At 35.4% G+C, this 19075-nt stretch overlaps 2 protein-coding genes across 3 annotated transcripts in view; one reads left to right on the forward strand and one right to left on the reverse strand.

Moving 5' to 3' along the window:
• On the reverse strand, positions 1–2020 carry ddx28 (DEAD (Asp-Glu-Ala-Asp) box polypeptide 28). Its single transcript, XM_028440471.1, has one exon. It carries the CDS (start codon positions 1946–1948, stop codon positions 164–166), a length of 1785 nt encoding a protein of 594 aa, XP_028296272.1. The 5' UTR covers positions 1949–2020; the 3' UTR covers positions 1–163.
• An 8795-nt stretch (positions 2021–10815) lies between these two features.
• The window catches only part of nfatc3a (nuclear factor of activated T cells 3a), an 82507-nt gene continuing 74247 nt past the window's right edge, over positions 10816–19075 (forward strand). Inside the window, exon 1 of one of the 2 annotated variants that reach the window (XM_028475896.1) lies at positions 10816–11381. In XM_028475896.1, coding sequence (XP_028331697.1) covers positions 11291–11381 — 91 coding nt within the window. In that variant the 5' untranslated portion in view covers positions 10816–11290. Of the gene's footprint in view, positions 11382–18913; positions 19015–19075 lie in introns of those variants that run through there. The other variant, XM_028475906.1, reaches the window with a different exon arrangement.

Raw genomic sequence — 19075 nt, forward strand, 5'->3', positions numbered from 1 at the left:
AGCTGGGTTCACCTCAGACATGATAATATGTAAATATATTGGAAGACAATCACATGGACACATCAACGTAACAATCATTAGATTAACGATTACATTTTTTTTTTTGTTTTTAAACTTTGTTTCTCCTCTAATCAATAAGTGTTGTGAGAACAAATGAATAAATCTAGAGTTCTGAATCCTCTGGTTGAGGTTTTGGCTCCTGAATGTCTGATTCCATCCCTGGCAGACTCATTCTCTTGCGTGCAGCTGTCTCTATTTTCTGCACCAGCTCCACATCCCATGGATGAGTGACAAAACTGAGCACCTCCACGTCCTCTGCCCCCCCTGCTCTGCCCACCCTCCCTGCTCGGTGAATGTAGTCCGTCTGAGACTCTGGGAAATCATAGTTGACGACCAACTGCACCCTGCTCGTGTCCAGACCTCTGGAAGCGATGTCCGTGCACACCAGTACGTCGTCTTTGCCTTTCTGGAAGGAGTGAAATATCCCTGAGCGGACAACGGCTGGCATCTCACCCTGCAGGCGTGCGTGCTTCATCCCAAACTCATCGAGTGAATATCCGACCCAGTTGACGGTGGAGGACTTGTTGCAGAAAACCAGAGCGGCGGCGCCGCTCTGAAGCTGCTTCAGTGCTTGGTGAAGCTCTAAGATCTTATCAGCGCCTTTCACTTTCAGAAACCTCTGTTTGACATGAGGCATGAGGAAGTGAAGCATCTTACTTTTGATCACCACCATCGCACCCAGATCGGTCACCTTGCTCAGCAGCTCTCCAACACCACCAGGGAAGGTGGCCCCCACCACCAGCAGCTGTGCTTTATGGTCAAGCCCCCGCGTTTCTTTAGGATCACAGGCGATGCTAGTGTAACCAAAGATGTCTTCCAGCATGTCACAAAAGCTGGGATCAAACATGGTGTCGGCCTCATCCACTACAAAGAAGTTGAGATCACTTAAGTCCAGCAAACGCCTATGCAGGGATTTTACCATAGCGCCAGGTGTGGAAACTATAATATCAGCAGAATCATGTTTAAAAACCCTCTTTATGTGTCCTATGCCATGCCCGCCACCCAGAGTCTTTGTCAGGAAACCAAAGGGAGCGCACAGTGTCCTGGACACTGCAGACACTTGTTCAGCCAGTTCCCTTGAAGGCACCAGAACCACAGCGCTGACTTTACGCTGACTCTCACCGAGCGACTGGGCCTGTTGTAGATCTGCCTGCAGCCTTTGAACAATAGGCAGGAGGTAACTCAGGGTTTTCCCACTGCCTGTCTCTGCTGCACACACTACGTTGTGACCTCTCATGACCTTAGGGATGGTTTGCAGCTGCACAGTGGTAGGGACTGTGATGTTGTTGCTGTTTAACATCTCCAACAACTCTTTGCATAGGCGGAACTTTTCAAATGAAGCAGGTGTTTTCTGTTCAGCGTCTTCCTGCTGGTTATTGGTAAAGAAAGGTGCAATGGTTTTGGTGTTATTGATGATGAAATAGTCACCAAAAGATTTGCTGTGTTTCCATCCCTTGGAAGAGAGGATTGGCTGCTCAAACTTGGCCAGGACGTAACCCACAGACTGGTTTAAAACAGGGTTTTTGCTCTGGATTAGGAGTTTACCCGCTTTGCTGGTCTGGATCTTGTTTTTACCTCGTATATGTTTCACATCTTCCACGCGTTTCTGCAGGTATTGAGGAACACGGATCACCACGGGCTCCTCCTGGGTCGCCTCCGATGGACTGGAGCGGGTCTGATAGAGGGAGAAATGTCGTCCGGAGCCGGATGATGTTACTTTGAGGAAGTCCCGACAAGGAAACCAAGCAGAGCCCAGAGCCCGCGATACAGCCACACACCCGGCGTTCAAAGAGTACATTTTGATCCTCAACAAGCCCACAGTCAGCGGACAACCACAACACGTCAACACGGAGGATTTAATAATGTTTGAAGTTACCCTCTGCGTCATTGAGGAGCGGTTTGGGTCTCCTTTCTCTCCCCTACAGCGTCGCCATGCTTTCCTGGCGCTTAACGATGACGTCAGTAGGCGCGTGTTGATGGCGCATATTTCGTCTCCAATAACAAATGACACCAACCTCCAAAAACAACATTTATCCAATCTACTTGTATTTCATTCAATTGGTTTCTGGGCTCAAATGGAAAAAACGTAGCATTAATAATAGTAACTGTAATTGTAAATGTATTATTATGTACTTTGAACATAATAATAACGAAGTTGATTTTATTGTAAACCTGTTCATTTCACATGGTGAATGTTACAAGTGTAAACTCGACAAATCTTCTCCCCTCTTTCTAAGCTTTCTGTGTGAATTTAAAGAAAGTATCAATACTTTATCCCTTATTCATACAAAAAATATTTTTGAAGTGGAATGATGACTGATATTGACGTATCATTATTTTTATTTTCAATTCTGTTTGTCAACCTGCCAAACACTGCCCATGTACGTTATTATTCTGGAATGCAGTTTGTAAACAACAGAACCAAAAACACAATGTTATTTGTATTTTTAAAACAAAAATAAATAAATATCTTTCATCATTAGTCTCATCATTTTAATGGAAAAATTCCATATTCATAACAAAATCCCGTACAGACTTTATTTTTTTCTTAATCATGTTTAATTATTATATGAATACTCTATACTTTTTGGAAAAACAAAAAAGGTGAAAGAATTTCTACTTTTGTATGAAAAATTGGTTCTTGTACCTAAAGTGACATACTGTGATGCCTGTATTTGCTTTATTCTTTATTTGTGATGTGATATTTATGTTGTTTCACTATAATTTGTAAACTATCGTAATTAATCAGTAAAATTGAATTTTATTTTGAACAAAATTTATAAGAAAAATATGACAACTTCTTAAGTCCCACCCCCTTATCGCCCAATGATTAATTGCAATATTACTACAATGTTACTTCCGGTACATAATTAATGTTCTTAATATAAGATATGCAGTGATATATAATCAATCAACAGTATGTACATATATTATATTATTAAACATCATCAATGTCGCAATACAACTTTTTCACTTCCGATACAAATGAAAGCATTAGAAATATAGGGTTTAATAATGTTGATTTTAGTTAAAAATGATAATCATACTAAATATTACAAGCAACTCACAAAACGACAACAAAAACACACAAAATAAGCGGAAATGTACTAAATGATAAAAAGAAACAGACATGCAACAACAAAATACACTAAATGACACAAAAACACACGCACTAAGAAAAATACTTACAATTACCAGCAACACACAAAATGAAAACAAAAACACACTAAATGAAAGACAAATACACACAATCACTATAAAACACACAGAGAAACATACCAAACAACACCAAAAACACACACACTGAGAGATAATAATTAAAATAAAATCAAACAACACACAAAAACGAGAACAAAAAGACACAAAATCAGAGAAAAATGCACTGAATAATACAAAAGAACAGACAAACAAAAAGGAAATACACGAAATGATACCAAAAACACACAAAATTACACAAAAAATGATGATAGAAATGATCTTGATTAGAACATGAACTGAAAATACAAAGGTCAGTCTTGGTCCCACATCAAGAGGGAGAGGACATAAAATTAAAAAATCTATAGAAATAAATCTATTCAGGAGGCACTAAATATGTGATAACGTTTCATTCACTTGTTTACAAAATGAGATTCTTTAAAAGTGTGTTAACACTTAATTCCATCATCAGGCTTTATAGTTGTTTTCTCACTGAATTCTGAGCCAAATGTTGTAGTCAGACAGGGTACTTGCATTCAAAAGTAAGATAAAGGGGTACTTGAGCCTAGTACCAAAAATGTTTGAGAACCACTGCTCTAGTTGACTGAAAGAAACACTTTAATTCTATTGAATTCTTAAGTTTGAGCTTCCTCGAAAACAAAAATGCCTTTTAAACACAGGGGAAAGGCTTCCTATGCAACAGTCACATGTATTATTGATTGCACATCAGTCACCCATGAGGTGCAAAATGAATCAGCTCTCTGATTGATTTACTGTGGCTTCAGATCACACACACACACACACACACACACACACACACACACACACACACACACACACACACACACACACACACACACACAGCAGCCTAATAAAGCAATCTAAATATAACGGTACAGTATAACTGACTTTAAACATAGACAAAATTAGAAAATGTTCCCCAGAGTTTATGTGCAATCCATGCCCATATGTTGAAGTAATTGGACTAAACTTGCCATCAGTTTTGTTCACTTTCAAAAAGTGAACAAAAGAGGGCAGCATACAAACACTTGAATATTTTTTCCAACTAGTCATAATTTCTTTTATCATCTATGCATGTTACTTACAGTAATCTAAACGCTTTCAGGCATCATACATTAGAAACATCCATGGTAAAGTTTAATTCTTCTTCTTAGTATTTGTAAAGTAATGTTTTCTTTTTTATTCTGGTTTAAAATGCACAAAAATGACATTTTCCATGCATTTGTGCAGCGAGACATTTTTTTTCAGTGCAGTGTGTTTGCAAACACCAGTTCTTAAAAAGACAGTGAAACAGGATCAGTGTGTGGGCTGAAAAAAAACAAAAAAAAAACTAGAGCATAATATTACAAACCACATCTGTAGCCTCCTACACAATTCTTGGTTGTTATCGGCTTTTTTTAAAGGTTACCTGCATGAATAGAGAGATACAGGTAACCTGAATTAGACATGGATGTGTCGAAAGAGACTAGAAACTTCATTTAGTTTATGTGACTGTCACAATATAACATTATCAGATACAATATTATCTAAAGTGTTAATTACTCTTTGGTTTATGTTTCATCAGTGAATAAGAAAATAAATTAGTAATTGTGATATTGTCATTTTTCTTTTCTTTCTTTTTTTTTATTTTTTAAAATAAACCCTTGACTCTCTGGTTAATTGAAAGGAAAACATTACAAATTATACTTTGTAAATAGTTTTCGAAAATCTCCATCAATTTTTGTAATTTATTTGAAATCAGGAGGAATATAGGACATGAATAAATTATCAAATAGAATAGAATTAGAATAGAATAGAAGGATGTCCTGAAGCAGTGTTGGATTTTATTTTTTTATTTATTTTTTGACACATAGTAAAACACATACAATTGGCTTAAAAACACCCAATGAGGATCATTTTAGTCTGATTTGAAAATTGCTTTAGTAAAAATATCATATCAAGTCAAAGAGGTCTCAACTTTGAGCTTTTGCTTGGAAATAAAGACCACAGGAAATGTGATATTGATGCTTTCAGATGCATTTGTGAGCCATAGCGCTTGCCTGTGTACGCCCACGTGCACGTAGCAGCAGTGGGTATAAGCAGTGTGTCAGAAATCTGAGTTGGTGTCTGCTGTAAATTCTTTAAGTGGACAACTTGGCCTTAAAACCTGTTCAGGGCAAACCTGTTTTCTTATTAAGTTGAAATAATTCAGAACAATCTATATATATATATATATATATATATATATATATATATATATATATTCCCCTCCTCTACAGAATAGTTTCTGGAATTCCTTATAACAAGTGATGAACTTTAGGAGGTTTGGTATGTGGAAGTGGTTACAGAGGGAGTGGGAGAAGCTTTAAAGAGACAAATTAACTGGTATTAACTGTTATTCTTCAGCTTAATGTTCAAAAGGCAATTGACTTTCAGCATAAATTGGGCTGATGCAGAGAGTATTAGGGTCATGCTGCAGTTGGCCAAAAAGGATCTAAAGCTAAGATGGGAAAAATAAAAATGTATCATGTCATACTTACCAGTCCTTACTGGGATTACAACTGGCAGTTACATTTGATGTAATCTGATGTGGGTGGAGGGAAGCGAATTTGGAAGACCAAATAAATCAAACTAATGGCTGTGGAGTCAAGTCACAGGATGTGCGGCGTGTACTTTCAATGATGTTTTTTTTTTAAATTTTGGTTTCTAAAAGCAACTTGGTTAAACAATACAATAAAAAAAAAAAAACGAATGGCCTTTTACTAAATTAATGGCAAAGAAATTCAAATGTTTGAAAACTTCAAATAACAAAAAAGTTCAGCTGCACATAATTTTTCTGTAAAGTTACCCAATTTGTTTTTTTTAAATTTTTTTTTACCAATTACTACAATTATTGCTAATCGTTAAAAGTCCAGAATATCAGCGCAAAACTAAAGCCTACATTTGTTTACACTGACATTACTGATGTTTACTTTTTTAGCCACTTTTCAAGCCTGTTACACTGATCTTAATGTACTTTTTCATTTTTATTCACCCAGCCAACACTAGACTAATACTAAATGACATTGAACATGATATGAAAACAGTTATTTAGAAGTAATCTGATTTCAGAATCAGAATCAGAATCAGAATCTTTTTATTGTTATTGTACAAAGTGCAAAATGCCCCCCACACAACATTCAAGTACACTTAAAGATTCAAGCCAGGACAGAATCACAGTTATCATTAAAAAAAAACAACAGAAGGTATGGTAAAAGTCTGTCAGAATAAAAGGTTCATCAATATAAACGTGCATGAGGTATAAAAAGTGCATGAGGATTTCCCCATGTGGTAAGAAGGTGATGCTGGCCCTTGACTAAAAAACCTTACGAATGCAGCTGACAAAAAATGAAGTAACAGAAAAGAAATAAAGAAACACGGGTGACGAAAACAAGATGGAAACTAAATTCAATTTCACCTGTAAAACTGACACATCTTTCCATGCAAACACTCATGTAAGTTTATGTGTTGTTTTGCTTGAAACTGTGCTGTTTTGTACCTTTTTCTCCTCAGAATATTGCAATTAAACAGCCATTCATAAATATATCCATGCACTTATATCATACTGAAACATTTATTCTAATTTTGTGGAATAATTGGACAAACATTTACAAGAAAATCTACAGATTTTTACAAAGAAAATCTACAGATTTTTACAAAGAAAATCTACAGATTTTTACAAAGAAAATGTACAGATTTTTACAAGAAAATCCACAAATTTTTACAAGAAAATCTAATAATTTTGCAATTTTTAGATAAAAAACGACAGCAGTCATGTGATATAAGAAGTGGAAAAATTAGCTCTGGTAATATTGTAGCGTGTATTTGTTATTTTTATATTTGGAGGGGCTAAAATCTCTACAACTGAATTAGTCGGTAATTTACAAAATGTTTCATGTTTCATGCTTTCTCAAGTGGGCCGGATATGATGCTCTAAAGGGCTGGATCTGGCCCCTGAGCCTTGAGTTTGACACATATGGTGTATTGTATACATGTACAGAGTTTAGCAAAATGATTGTGCACTTCAGTGCCGCTGTTTTATTCTTATGCATAAAAATATATTATAATATAGAAGTCTCACATGGTGACCTCAGAGTATGCCCTGCTTTATGCTCTGATAGAGATAAAGATGAGCAACTTTTATTACAGTGGGGGCCACTAAACTGTGATTGTCTGATCCAGGGGCCACATTCATGTCAGCTTTTTAATTTTTTTTTACTTTGGGTACCACACAAACTTAGACCGAGGGCCGACATGTGGTCCCCGGAACCCCATTTGCTATATTGCTATTTGATATTTGAGGGAGAACATGCTCATGGATGCTGGACTATGATTATTAATAACAAACAGGAAAATAAAATAATGTCTATATTTGTCAATTCCCCCTGTTGCTGTTGTCTTGTCCTGTCTTATAACCAGAGGTAAAGAGTACTGATATATCTTACTCAAGTAGAAGCACTGTTACTTGATTGACATTGTATTCAAGTACAAGTAAATCAAACATAAAATACTCAAGTACAAATAAAAAGTAGCTCAATTAAATAGAACTCAAAGTAAAAGTTACTAGTTACTTTCACCCCCCATGTTTATTTTTGGTAATAAATCTAAATTCTATTATTTTCAATGTGCCTTCGTAAAGTTTATGAAGAGACCATAAAACGGAATTAAATACAAAAAAAAAAATCACAAAAACGTAATAATTTACTCAGTAATGTTTGGAATAGAAATGTAATGAATTACTTTACTTATTTTAAAACATACTTAAATACAAGTAAAATTACTGAAGAAATATAGTAAAAAAAGTACAAGTATACCCATTAAAGCAACTCATTTACAGTAACGTGAAGCCTACTTGTATTTCATTACGTTCACCTCTGCTTATAACTATAGTTTGTTACTTTATTTTCTAGTGTTTCTCAAATGGGGGTACGTGTACCTCTAGGGGTACTCAAATGGCACTACAGGGGTTACTTGATAGAGAGATAGAGTGGTAAAAAATGAAAGCATTAAATATCTTGGGTTTTGTAACGCCTATTTTTAGGTAAAATGATAATCAAGATGATAATGATGGAAACAACTTGGATTAATGATGTTATATGATAATTTTGTCCCACACAAGGCTGGAGATGAGGGCAAAACACAAAACATGTAGGAATAAATCTATTCAGGAAGCACTACTGTTTCATTCCACTTATTTACAAAATGTTAGTCTATAAAATGTGTTTTAACACTCATTCATTCCATTATTATGCCCTATTGTGGTTTTCTCTTATTATTATGAACACAGTGTTGTAGTCAGACAAAGGAGGTACTTGAATTCAGAAATAAGAGTAAGGGGGTCCTTGAGCCAAAAATGTTTTAGAACCACTGTTCTAGACCGTTAAAACCTTCCTAAACTTAAATAAGGTAAATATAACAATAAAACAAATATATAACAATCAATAAAATTATTTTTTCTTCTTCTTTTTTTCCATTTTGTCTGCACATGTTGTCAAAGTTCAACACTTTAAGAAGTTCAATCTTTTAAAGACAGCAATGCATGTTTTGTTTTTGCAATTAAATAAATGAATACATTTTATTGCATAATTGTGACCTTCACCGGCCCCTCCATAAGGAAGGGTAAGAAATACTTTATTATAGGGAGGATGTAAAAAGAGAGGGCAGTGTTATACCTCGGTGAGGGGGAAGGGAACAGGGAAGAGGGAGTCAGGGTAGGAAAATGGTAAGGGGTGGGGAAGAGTTAACTGCTTTATAGTGAGAGTGAGATGTGATGTTATAGTTGTGTATATTGTGCTTATTGTTTTCTTAAAAACAAACAAACATTTTTTAGATGTTTTGTTAACTCACTAACATTGGTTCCCGCGTGCGTGCCTTTAAAAAAAAAAAGTATCACATTTTATTGACAAATTGCAAGTTTACACATGAATAAAACAACATAAAGGGAACAAAGAAAAAAGTCAGGGAAAACATCACTCGTAAGAATAAAGCAAATACAGGTATTACAGTATGTCACTTGGAGGTACAGGAGTTATTTCACCTTTTTGTTTTTCAGAAAAGTATTCCTATGTTAAATAAACTCAATTAAAAGTGAGAATTTTTATTTATGAATATGGAATTTTGCCATTAATATCATGAGACCAATGATGAAAGTTATTGATTTATTTTTGTTTTCAAAGATAAAAAAATGACATCTTTTGACGTTATTTCATACATGTTTACTGTTGTAAACATACAAACATAAAGTGCATGTATCACTCTTATCAGTATTTTTGTAAATTCATATGTCACATTGATAAATGTTATGTAAAATTTAGAAATTTACTTACCTGATTTTATTATAAAATCAAAATTGATGGGGCAAAACCAAGCTTTTTTCCACTTTACATTTTTAAAACGTGAGTTCCAAATTGCTTTACCTGTGGGTTTAATTGTATTGTGAAAAAAGATTTCCTTTCTTATATGTTTATTATTACTATCAGTTAGTTTTGCACCAATAAACAAGGGAATTTTGGTTTGCATATTTGATATTTTAGGTGACCATAAAAAAGTTCAATTGTGCCTGAAGGGATAATAATTAAAGGATTTAGTGATAAGAACATTTTCACAAGAAAAATACATCCATTCTCATCAAACAAATTTACAAGAAATATGATGCCCTTCTCAATCCATTTTTGATTAAATAAACTTTTGTTTTTAACAGTAATGTTACCATTATCCTAATTTATATCATTACGAGGAGAACAATTATGACAATAGCCAGGATTGGGGTCGACTACATTTTTCAGTTACAATTACATTTCCAAATACCCATGTTCAATTACAAGTCAATTACAATTACAGTTACTTGCATGCTTTCCATTGACAATAAAATGACATTTTTTTTTTTTTTTATCTTGAGAAAGTCATTCTCAATTATTTAAATTCAATTACAATGAATCACAATTACTGAGCCTGAAATAAAAGACCTAATAAACCTCTTGTGTTAGCTTTCTGTTAGCATCTCTTATCTAAATCAACTGTAAAATATATTTCTATCTATTGGTTACCTTGTTTGGCTTCCTAATAAATAAAAATATAGGTTTTATTATGTTTTTTTTTTTTTTTAAATGGTAAGATGTGGGAAAGCTTGATATGAAGCATATTTTAATAATTGCTAACTACATATGTGTAGAACTGTACATATAAGTGTACCATGGTTCCCCAGTTGTTAATTAAAGTATAATTGACAATCAATTTTTTTATAGAATTTTCATGGCAATTACAATTACAAAGTCAATTATCTGAACTCAATTGCGATGATTATAATATATTATAATGATTACGACAGCAATATATGTTTTTAAATTACAATTGCGCCATAATTGTAATTAATGATCAATTACGCATTTACAATTAGAATTGAGCCCAAACCTGACAATAGCATAGTCTCCAAGATAGCGCCTCGCGTGCGTCCCTGCGCGCTCGCTGTTGTGTCTGCTGACGTCACCAGTGGAACTGCCCTGTCACGCGGGGTTAGTAAAAGTTGGGATAGGAGCGGAGGGCAGGGACACGGACACGGATACAGACGGCTGGAGACGCACCGACAGACACAGGGAAGAGAGACATTTATAAGGAGACTCAGGAAACTCAGACAAAGCGAGGCTTGGTCGCTGTGGAAAGGAGAGAGAGATAGAGAGAGTGAGAGGAGAGGAGAGGAGAGGAGAGCCGAAGTTGAAGCCGGAGAGTCGCTGGGAGGAAGAGCCTCTCTGGGACCTGTGTTTTGGATTTCACTGCCGTGGAGAGAAGCTCAGGGTTATCTTAGTTCATGGCTGGAAATTAATCTAAACAAATGAACTCAAGTTAAAAGTTTTGTTTCGCGGGTTTTTTTTTTGGTTTTTTTTTTTTTTTTTTTTTTTTTTTGTTTTGTTTTGTTTTGGTAAATGTGACACTTTACTCTAGCGTTTAAAAATAGCTCCAGCGGTCGAGTGGCGGGGTAAAACCCGAGCTGTCAAAGCCGATGACTACTGCAAACTGCCCCGGGAATGAAGAGCTGGACTTCAGACTGATCTTCGGAGAGGACGGGCAGCAGCAGCCCATAGGCCCCGCAGGTCGGTGCTCCTCCTGTGCCCACTGGCATTGCTTTCTATACCCACTACCATGCTGCTCAACTTAGGTTACAGACAAGTCTATAGTCTGACACTGCTGCACAGTAACTGTAGACATTCATTTAATTGAAATATATAATATAAAGAGTCTTTTTTCCAACTTATCTTCACTGTCACATGTTGTTTCTTGTAGCAGCTATGGACGTTTACCCCTCCAGCTGTCATTAGCTCCACATGCTAGCCTAGCAGGTTTAGCCCAGCACCAGCTCCATGTTTACTCAACAGTGAAAGTCTGAACCTGCAAAGCTTCCCCAGACCTCTTTTCTTTTGAGGAACGAACAGCTTCTTTTAGTGTCAAACTCACTCATAGTTGGCCTGATAATGGAAGTGAAGTATGTCAGAGACACATGTCAATGTTGACAATAGTTTTACTATTGTTTAGGGTTGTTACTTTTTAATTCATTAAAACATTTTATTATTGTTATTATTATTATTATTATTATTATTTTATTTTTTATTTTTTAACCACAAAACATATATAATTATTGTCTATTGATACCTAATATTTATGATCACTTCAAGACTCAACAACTTGATCTTTTTGGTTTGTTTATTACAGTTTAAGAAACAATGATCACATACTGTGACTTCCCCCGACACCTTCAAAGTGAAATAAATAAATAAATAATAATAATAACAAATAATGCCAAGGAGCAATGTTTTGAATGTTTTTCGATCATTCCTCATCTGGAGGGAAAAGGCGAATAAAAAATAAAAAAAATAAATAAAAGTTTATTTTCCACGCGTCAATAAGAAGAAAGGGACATGATGCTTTTCTCGCCAAAATATGTTGATACTAAATTTGGAAATATTTTGGGATTTGAAATATTTCGCAGCTTTCCCCTGACATACTGTATATATATATATATATATATATATATATATATATATATATATATATATATATATATCTCCATCAGGTGTTAAATAAAGACAAGTTGCCTCAAACTGAACCCTGCCCAAAAAGAAAAGGGGGGAAAAAACCAAAACATTTATCTACTGACTAAATTACCAAATAAATTATAAACCTTATGGTATAATCAGTATTTTCCTTTTTACACACACACCCAGGGAATAAGATGATTATTTAAATGCAAATATAAAATGTTTCTGCTTTTTTTTTAAGCTATAGCTACATTTGATCTTGAAAATAGTCCTCAGTGTTTTATTATGCTACATGAGCCCCCTCGGGTTGAACCACAAAAGAAAAACAAAAAACAAAACAAAAAAAAAATAAAACAAAAACCAACCCGCAGCCACTAAAAAGGAGCAACATTTATTGCAATAGTAAGTTATTAACCCACAATTGGTATCTTCCTCAAAACAAGATTAATCCTAAAATATTTTTAAATGTTGTTTGACAGATAATCATCCCCCAGTGTGTGTGTGTGTGTGTGTGTGTGTGTGTGTGTGTGTGTGTGTGTGCAATTGTGTAAACTAGCCAATTTCAATTACATTTCCTCAGAAGGACAGTGACAGTTCAATGGTCAGACAGCCATACATCCAACATTATTTTGCTTGCAAATAGGCTTCCTCAGAGGATGCCGGAGTCACGTGACATGAAAAGTTTCAACAGCTGAAAAAGTGGCTATTAAAACTTATTTGTCTGACTTTGTTGAAAATGCAAGCGTGACTGATGATGACAGAGGCCACGGTTCACTTTCAACCAAAGCTTGTTGAAATTCTGCAGGTAATTGAAAGCTTAAAAAATAAAAACAAATAATTGAAAACTCACAAATAAAGATAAATATAACATTTATTAGTGCTACAAAGGGGAGATTTGCACAGTTTCAGCAGAAGATAAATAAGATAAAATGAAATAAAACAGCATAATAAAAAAATAAAAATAAATATACTGTACACACTTGGGCCTGTATACAGCACAGAGAGAAAGATGGAAGACAAGTGACAAGAAAGGACATTGCACAATAAAAACAGAATATATTAACATAATATGTACACATACGCACTAAACTAGCTGACTGTGTGAATGGAAGTGTTTGGATGAACGCGTAGACCAAGTCAGCTTAGCTTTTTCATGTGTTAGTGTCGTTGGAGCCCACTGTTTGAAATGTGAATTATTCAGACTTGTCCTGTCCTGTTCATGTGCAAACTAAGTAATGACTTGCTTCAGGTCGGCTTTTTCAAACTAAAGTTCCATTTTTCATTTGATTAAAAGAGTTTGATTTGGAGACGGAATGAGGGGAAAAAGTTTGGTTTGGAAAAGGCACTGGAATAAAAGCAATACTGTGCAAGTGATTTTAATCTGTTCTGGCCTGTAAGACTTAGTTCATCAATGAGGAGGTGGGTAAAAATACACAAGGAGCGTATGGGATGTCTCAGTCACAGTCACAATGAGTGGAACACTTCTCAGTCTCCTTTTCAGAAGGCAAAGACCAAGCCATGGCTTGTTTTATAAACGTTGGGTGTTAATAGGATGTTTTTTTTAAAAATAAATCACCTGCTTTTGCTTCACTTCACTGGTACAGTAGTGTTAATAACACTGTAATTACAATGACTATACAGACAGTCAAGGTTCTTTCACCTGAAAAGAAAAAGTGAGGCCTTACACACTAGGGGTGGGAACCTCTGGGTACCTCACATTACGATAAGCGATACAGTACGGTAACAATTATCTCACGATATGACGATAATGTCAGTAATCAATCATCGATAATCTATGACATAACAAGAAAAAAAAAAAGATTAAGTGAAAAAATACAGTTTTTATTTTATTTCTCTGATAGACAATACATCGAAAAAGTGTCCTATGAACAGTGACACTATTTTAGTGCAAGATTTCTGGAAATAAGTGTCAACATATCAATGTAAACGAATAAGTATCTCCAATAGTGCTTTCTGTGAACAAAAAATAGGGTTTTTCTTACCAGTGACACCATTATAGTGCAGTATTCCAGTAAACAATATATTGGTTCTTTCAACAAACAATAACAAAGTTTCTGTGAAGACCTACCTGCACATTTTAGTGAAAAAGCAGAAAAGGTTTTGAAGAAAAAAAAATGCGAAATATCGTCACACTCCTATTACACACACACATATAAATACTGTATATATAAAATATACTGTATATATGTATATGATTACATTTATTAAACATAAATAATTGATATGTGCAGTTATCTCAATTATCTCATATGTACCGGTTAGGGCTGGGCAAAAAATCGATTTAATCGATTGATCGAATTTTTAGGTAAAAACAATTTTTATTTTGCAAATTCAATTTAAAAAAAAAAAAAAATGTTTTTTTTTTCTTCTCTTTTTTCCCCCACCACAGTTTTTTCAGACTTTTTCAAGCTCCGTCCTTGTGGGTTATCGTAGCTCAATGTGAGCCAACCACCTCTTTGTTTACATTTGTTTACTCTTTGAGTAGGCTGTATGTGTGCCACAGGCATGTTTAATTTTTTATTCGCACTATGCTTTTTTTTTTCATTTGTAATGTTATATGTTATAAAATATGTAGTTATCTGATTTCTTAATCAGAAAATTTAAGCTACTGTGAAGGTGCTGTTGCACTTTTGCTTAAACCTGGGTTGAAGCTTGAAATTGTTGAATGACAGATCCTCATTTATTTTTTATTTTGGGATTGTTCTATGTATTTTAACTCTTGAGGACAATCACAGCAATAAAGTTGCACTTTTGACAATATTTCTGATCTCTGCAGTCATTTTTAAGCGCATTGAAAAAAGAAATCGAATCGAAACTCAAATTTTTCTCTAAAAAAATTGGAGATTTTTTCGGCAAAATTGCCCAGCCATAGTACCGGTACTCTTTACTTGCAGGCATTTATTTATTGCTTTGGTTTGGCACATGTACAAATTTGAATGTGACCACTGACCAGGGACTGAGTGGAGGCAGTATTACCTTTCTGTTTATGCTGTCTCAAGGTCTTTGTCTTTTCTCATTGCTCGTAAAACATTTATGTTTTTGAAGACAAAATACTGTTAAACTTTACCAGTAGGCTTTCCTCCATATTATTATATGTAGCATTAGTAAGAGAGCAAGTCTCTCAATTTCTTTGATAGGTAGATGTTGCAGGAGCTGCTTTTGTAGAAAGTTAGTCTTTCTTATCATCAAAATTGCATTGTGTGATTTTGTTGAAAAACATCTTTGTTATCAAATGACAGGAAAACATTTACTGACATTGAATTTGTGTGAATCTCTGCAATCACTTATATATGATCTCTGCAGCAGTCTTAGGTTAATATATGTATTTTGACCATTACCATTTATGGAATAAGTAATGATGATAGTTTCAGTAACTGAAATAATAATAATAATAATAATAATAATAATAATAATAATAATAATAATAATAATAAAAAAACACATTTAAGCAGCAATTGAACCTGATTGGATATGACTATATCAGCTGATATATAATATATATATTCTAATAGTCTTTAGCAGAAGCAACCAATTTTTCGATGTGGGAAACTACCTACAAAGTACAAATATAAAATAATATCAACATTTTGATTAATTTATACTTGGGCCAGCCTTTTAAAAAGTCTAGAGTTAAAACTATGGGGGATTGATAAAAAATATCACCCCACTTTTATTTTTTTTTATTGGGGTCGCGTCCCCACACACAGTTACTTATTGATCCATTATGCATTAAATAGCCTGCCTTCTATTCATTAACATTTTCACTTACAAAGTACTAACATCATGAAACATATGACACTCTACTAAAGAATTGTCAAAATGTTTACCCAATACCCACTAATGGAATGCTATGGATAATTTTCTAAAGAGTGTGAATTTTTTTCTTTCTTTCTGACTGTTAACCAGTTTAAAAAGATAACATTATCTCTAATTTTGGCTTTTGAAACATTATAAAGCAGGTCTTTTTTTTGCCAAACGTCAGTGAGAAGGAAAATGAGAATTCATTTTATTGAGAAAACAAAACGTATGTGAAAACAAGTTTATTAAGGTTTTACTTAGTGGTTTAGAGGAGAAAAACTGCTCGAGAGGTACCCTAACGCATCATCATCATTATGTTACTGCAAGCGTTTCTGGTGAGCAAAATTGCGGCAACCATGTCTCCCTGACGACCAGATTTTTTCTCCTACTGGCTGCTCAACAAGGACTTTTTAAAAACGTTACTAGACTAAAACTCCAGTATTATATATTATCTATTGATAGAGCTTGCAGTTAAAATTTACTACAGGTACCCATTACGAATGTGTAGGTAGTTCTGCGTTGAAGGAACGTGTCAGTCTGCAATTTACTGCCATACCGCTAGGGGTGTGTGTGGTTTCAGAGGGACATTAAAAAGTCCTTGGTTATCTTCCAGTCATAGTAAATTATAGCAACCAAGATGGAGCTCATCGAATTTTATTGCAAATGTTAAGCCAACAGAAAAGGTGTGGTAACTACTGCGTTGGTAACTACCTTACCAATGCTGATGAGGTGAGCATCCAGAGAGCAGATACATCTCTCTGCATTTTGTGGACACTGACAGTTCTGGATCGGTGCAGCGTGGCGAGTGGAAACAAGTGGTGGCCAATGACTCAAATCCTGTCCAATCTGTGGATCCCGCATAGATGTCCACGACCCGTTCCACCAAAGCTGCTTGGCTGTGTTAGAGGGACCTGATGGCTTTCTTTCAGCCACCACAAGGGACCGCGGCATGGCAAAATGAGGTGGCGTGCCAGGGCACACTCAGTCCGTAATGTGAATAAACTAACCTAAATCTTTTTTATGCACTGTGTGTATGATGTGGGTTATGTTTTAAGTCTTGAGCAGTTTACAATTTAATTCATACTTACCTACCTAACCATGTGTGTATATGGTGTTGGACATCAAAATAACTTTTTCAAAACAAACGTGCGCTTTATTCTTCAATATAAACATATGAAAAATACAAACATTTAAAGTATAAAAAGTGTACTACTTTCGTGGCTCAAGCTGTAAACTTTATAACTTCAGGTTTGCTGTCTTCTGGCATCATCTGGAGCACGTTAGCAAAAACCTGGAGTATTCCTCAGACCCTTGCGGTAGCTTCTGCTGTAGCGCTATCCTTAGTTCTTCTAGGTTTGTCATCTGCTTCAGTCATCCTGGTCCCTCTTCCTTTTAGCATAACTGGGACAGATGCTGAATAACTTTAAACAAGTTGTTCGCTAGGACTGACCGTCTGTTTTTAATAAAATACTGTAGGTACAGAGACATTGCAGTAAAAACAGAAAACACATACCTTTTGTCCATAATTGGACTCCATTTAGCAGTGTGTCATGTGTTGAAAGGAAATCCTCCTTGTAGTGCTTCAAAAAGGAGTTGTAAAAGTGGTCATGCTTTCTGATCTTGATTATTCTCTTTTTGACATGATACATTGTGGAAACAACACTCACACTGGGTGACCAAATATTTAGAATAGTGGCGTACTGCTGACTCAAGAATGACCAGAAAAAGGCAAGGCAAATTTATTTGTATATCGCATTTCATACACAAGGCATCCCAATGTGCTTTACATGATAAAACATTCAACAGCTTAAAATCAATGAGCCTTTAAAATCATCAGTAAAATCAATTAAAATCATTAACGCACACATTACATCAACAACATGACCAAAAATCTCCCTCACAATCATGTGCAGTAGAGAAAAAAAGTGCCTTTAACTTTAGCATCACCATGTTTAGTGTGAGCTCTGGGCTTCATTATCTGACCTGTGTCCATAGATCTGAGAGACCTGCTGGGTTCATACCTGACTAACATCTCACTGATGAAAAAGCATTTGCCAGAAATATGTTTTTGTTGAGTCAGGATTTTTTGGAGGCGCGCGTCAGGCTATGGTGTAGGGGTCCACGTTGACGCAGAGGGCTATGTGTAGCTACAGTATTGACATGATAATAATGGCTTAGATTTATATAGCGTTTTTTCCAAGGAGACTCAAAGCACGTACAGAAATTATTATTCATTTACATCAGTCATACCAGTGATTGTAAGCTACAATGTAACCACAGCTGCCCTGGGGCATACTGACAGATGCGTGGCTGTCATTTCGTGCCTACTGACTACAACCAACATTCATGCACAGTTCATACCCATTCATACAAAGCAACATGGTTAAAGTGCCTTGCCCAAGGACACAATGACAATGACTTGGATAGAGCGGGATTCAACCCAAAAAATGGAAACTTGTCACTATTGGCCATTAAGTGATTGGTTGGTTATCTAAATTTATGCACTATAACATATGGCAGTAGGTGGCTTGGGTGCATGTTTGATCAGTAAAACCAAACTTATGCAGTTTGAGTGGGAAGTGACTAACGAATAGAAATGCATGTTGGTGAGTCAGGGGTTATGCAGGTCACTTAATGGAGTGTTCTTCTTGGATATGAGAGATGGTATCAGGCCAAAGTTGGGTGGGTGGGGGTAGATGGACAAGCCCATAATGGGTGGCAGAGTAGTAGAGCCACTGTGAAGGTGTCTGGCTGTCAGCCCAGACATGCCATGTGGGGCTCAGATGGCTGGCTGGAAGATGAAGCGAGAGGCTAACCACTAGTTGTTGACGAGAGGAACACCAACGGAATTTTGTTAATCTTTTGATAATGGGTAATTCTACTGAAAGGTTCTTTTTTTAAAAAAATATTTATTTTGGTGATGTGATTAACAC

This window comes from Gouania willdenowi, chromosome 3, assembly GCF_900634775.1.
Source record: "Gouania willdenowi chromosome 3, fGouWil2.1, whole genome shotgun sequence".
NCBI lineage: Eukaryota > Metazoa > Chordata > Actinopteri > Blenniiformes > Gobiesocidae > Gouania > Gouania willdenowi.

Bases quoted from the DNA above. Each gene is read 5' to 3' on its own strand.
- ddx28 (XM_028440471.1), bottom strand. From the start codon at position 1,948: ATGACGCAGAGGGTAACTTCAAACATTATTAAATCCTCCGTGTTGACG.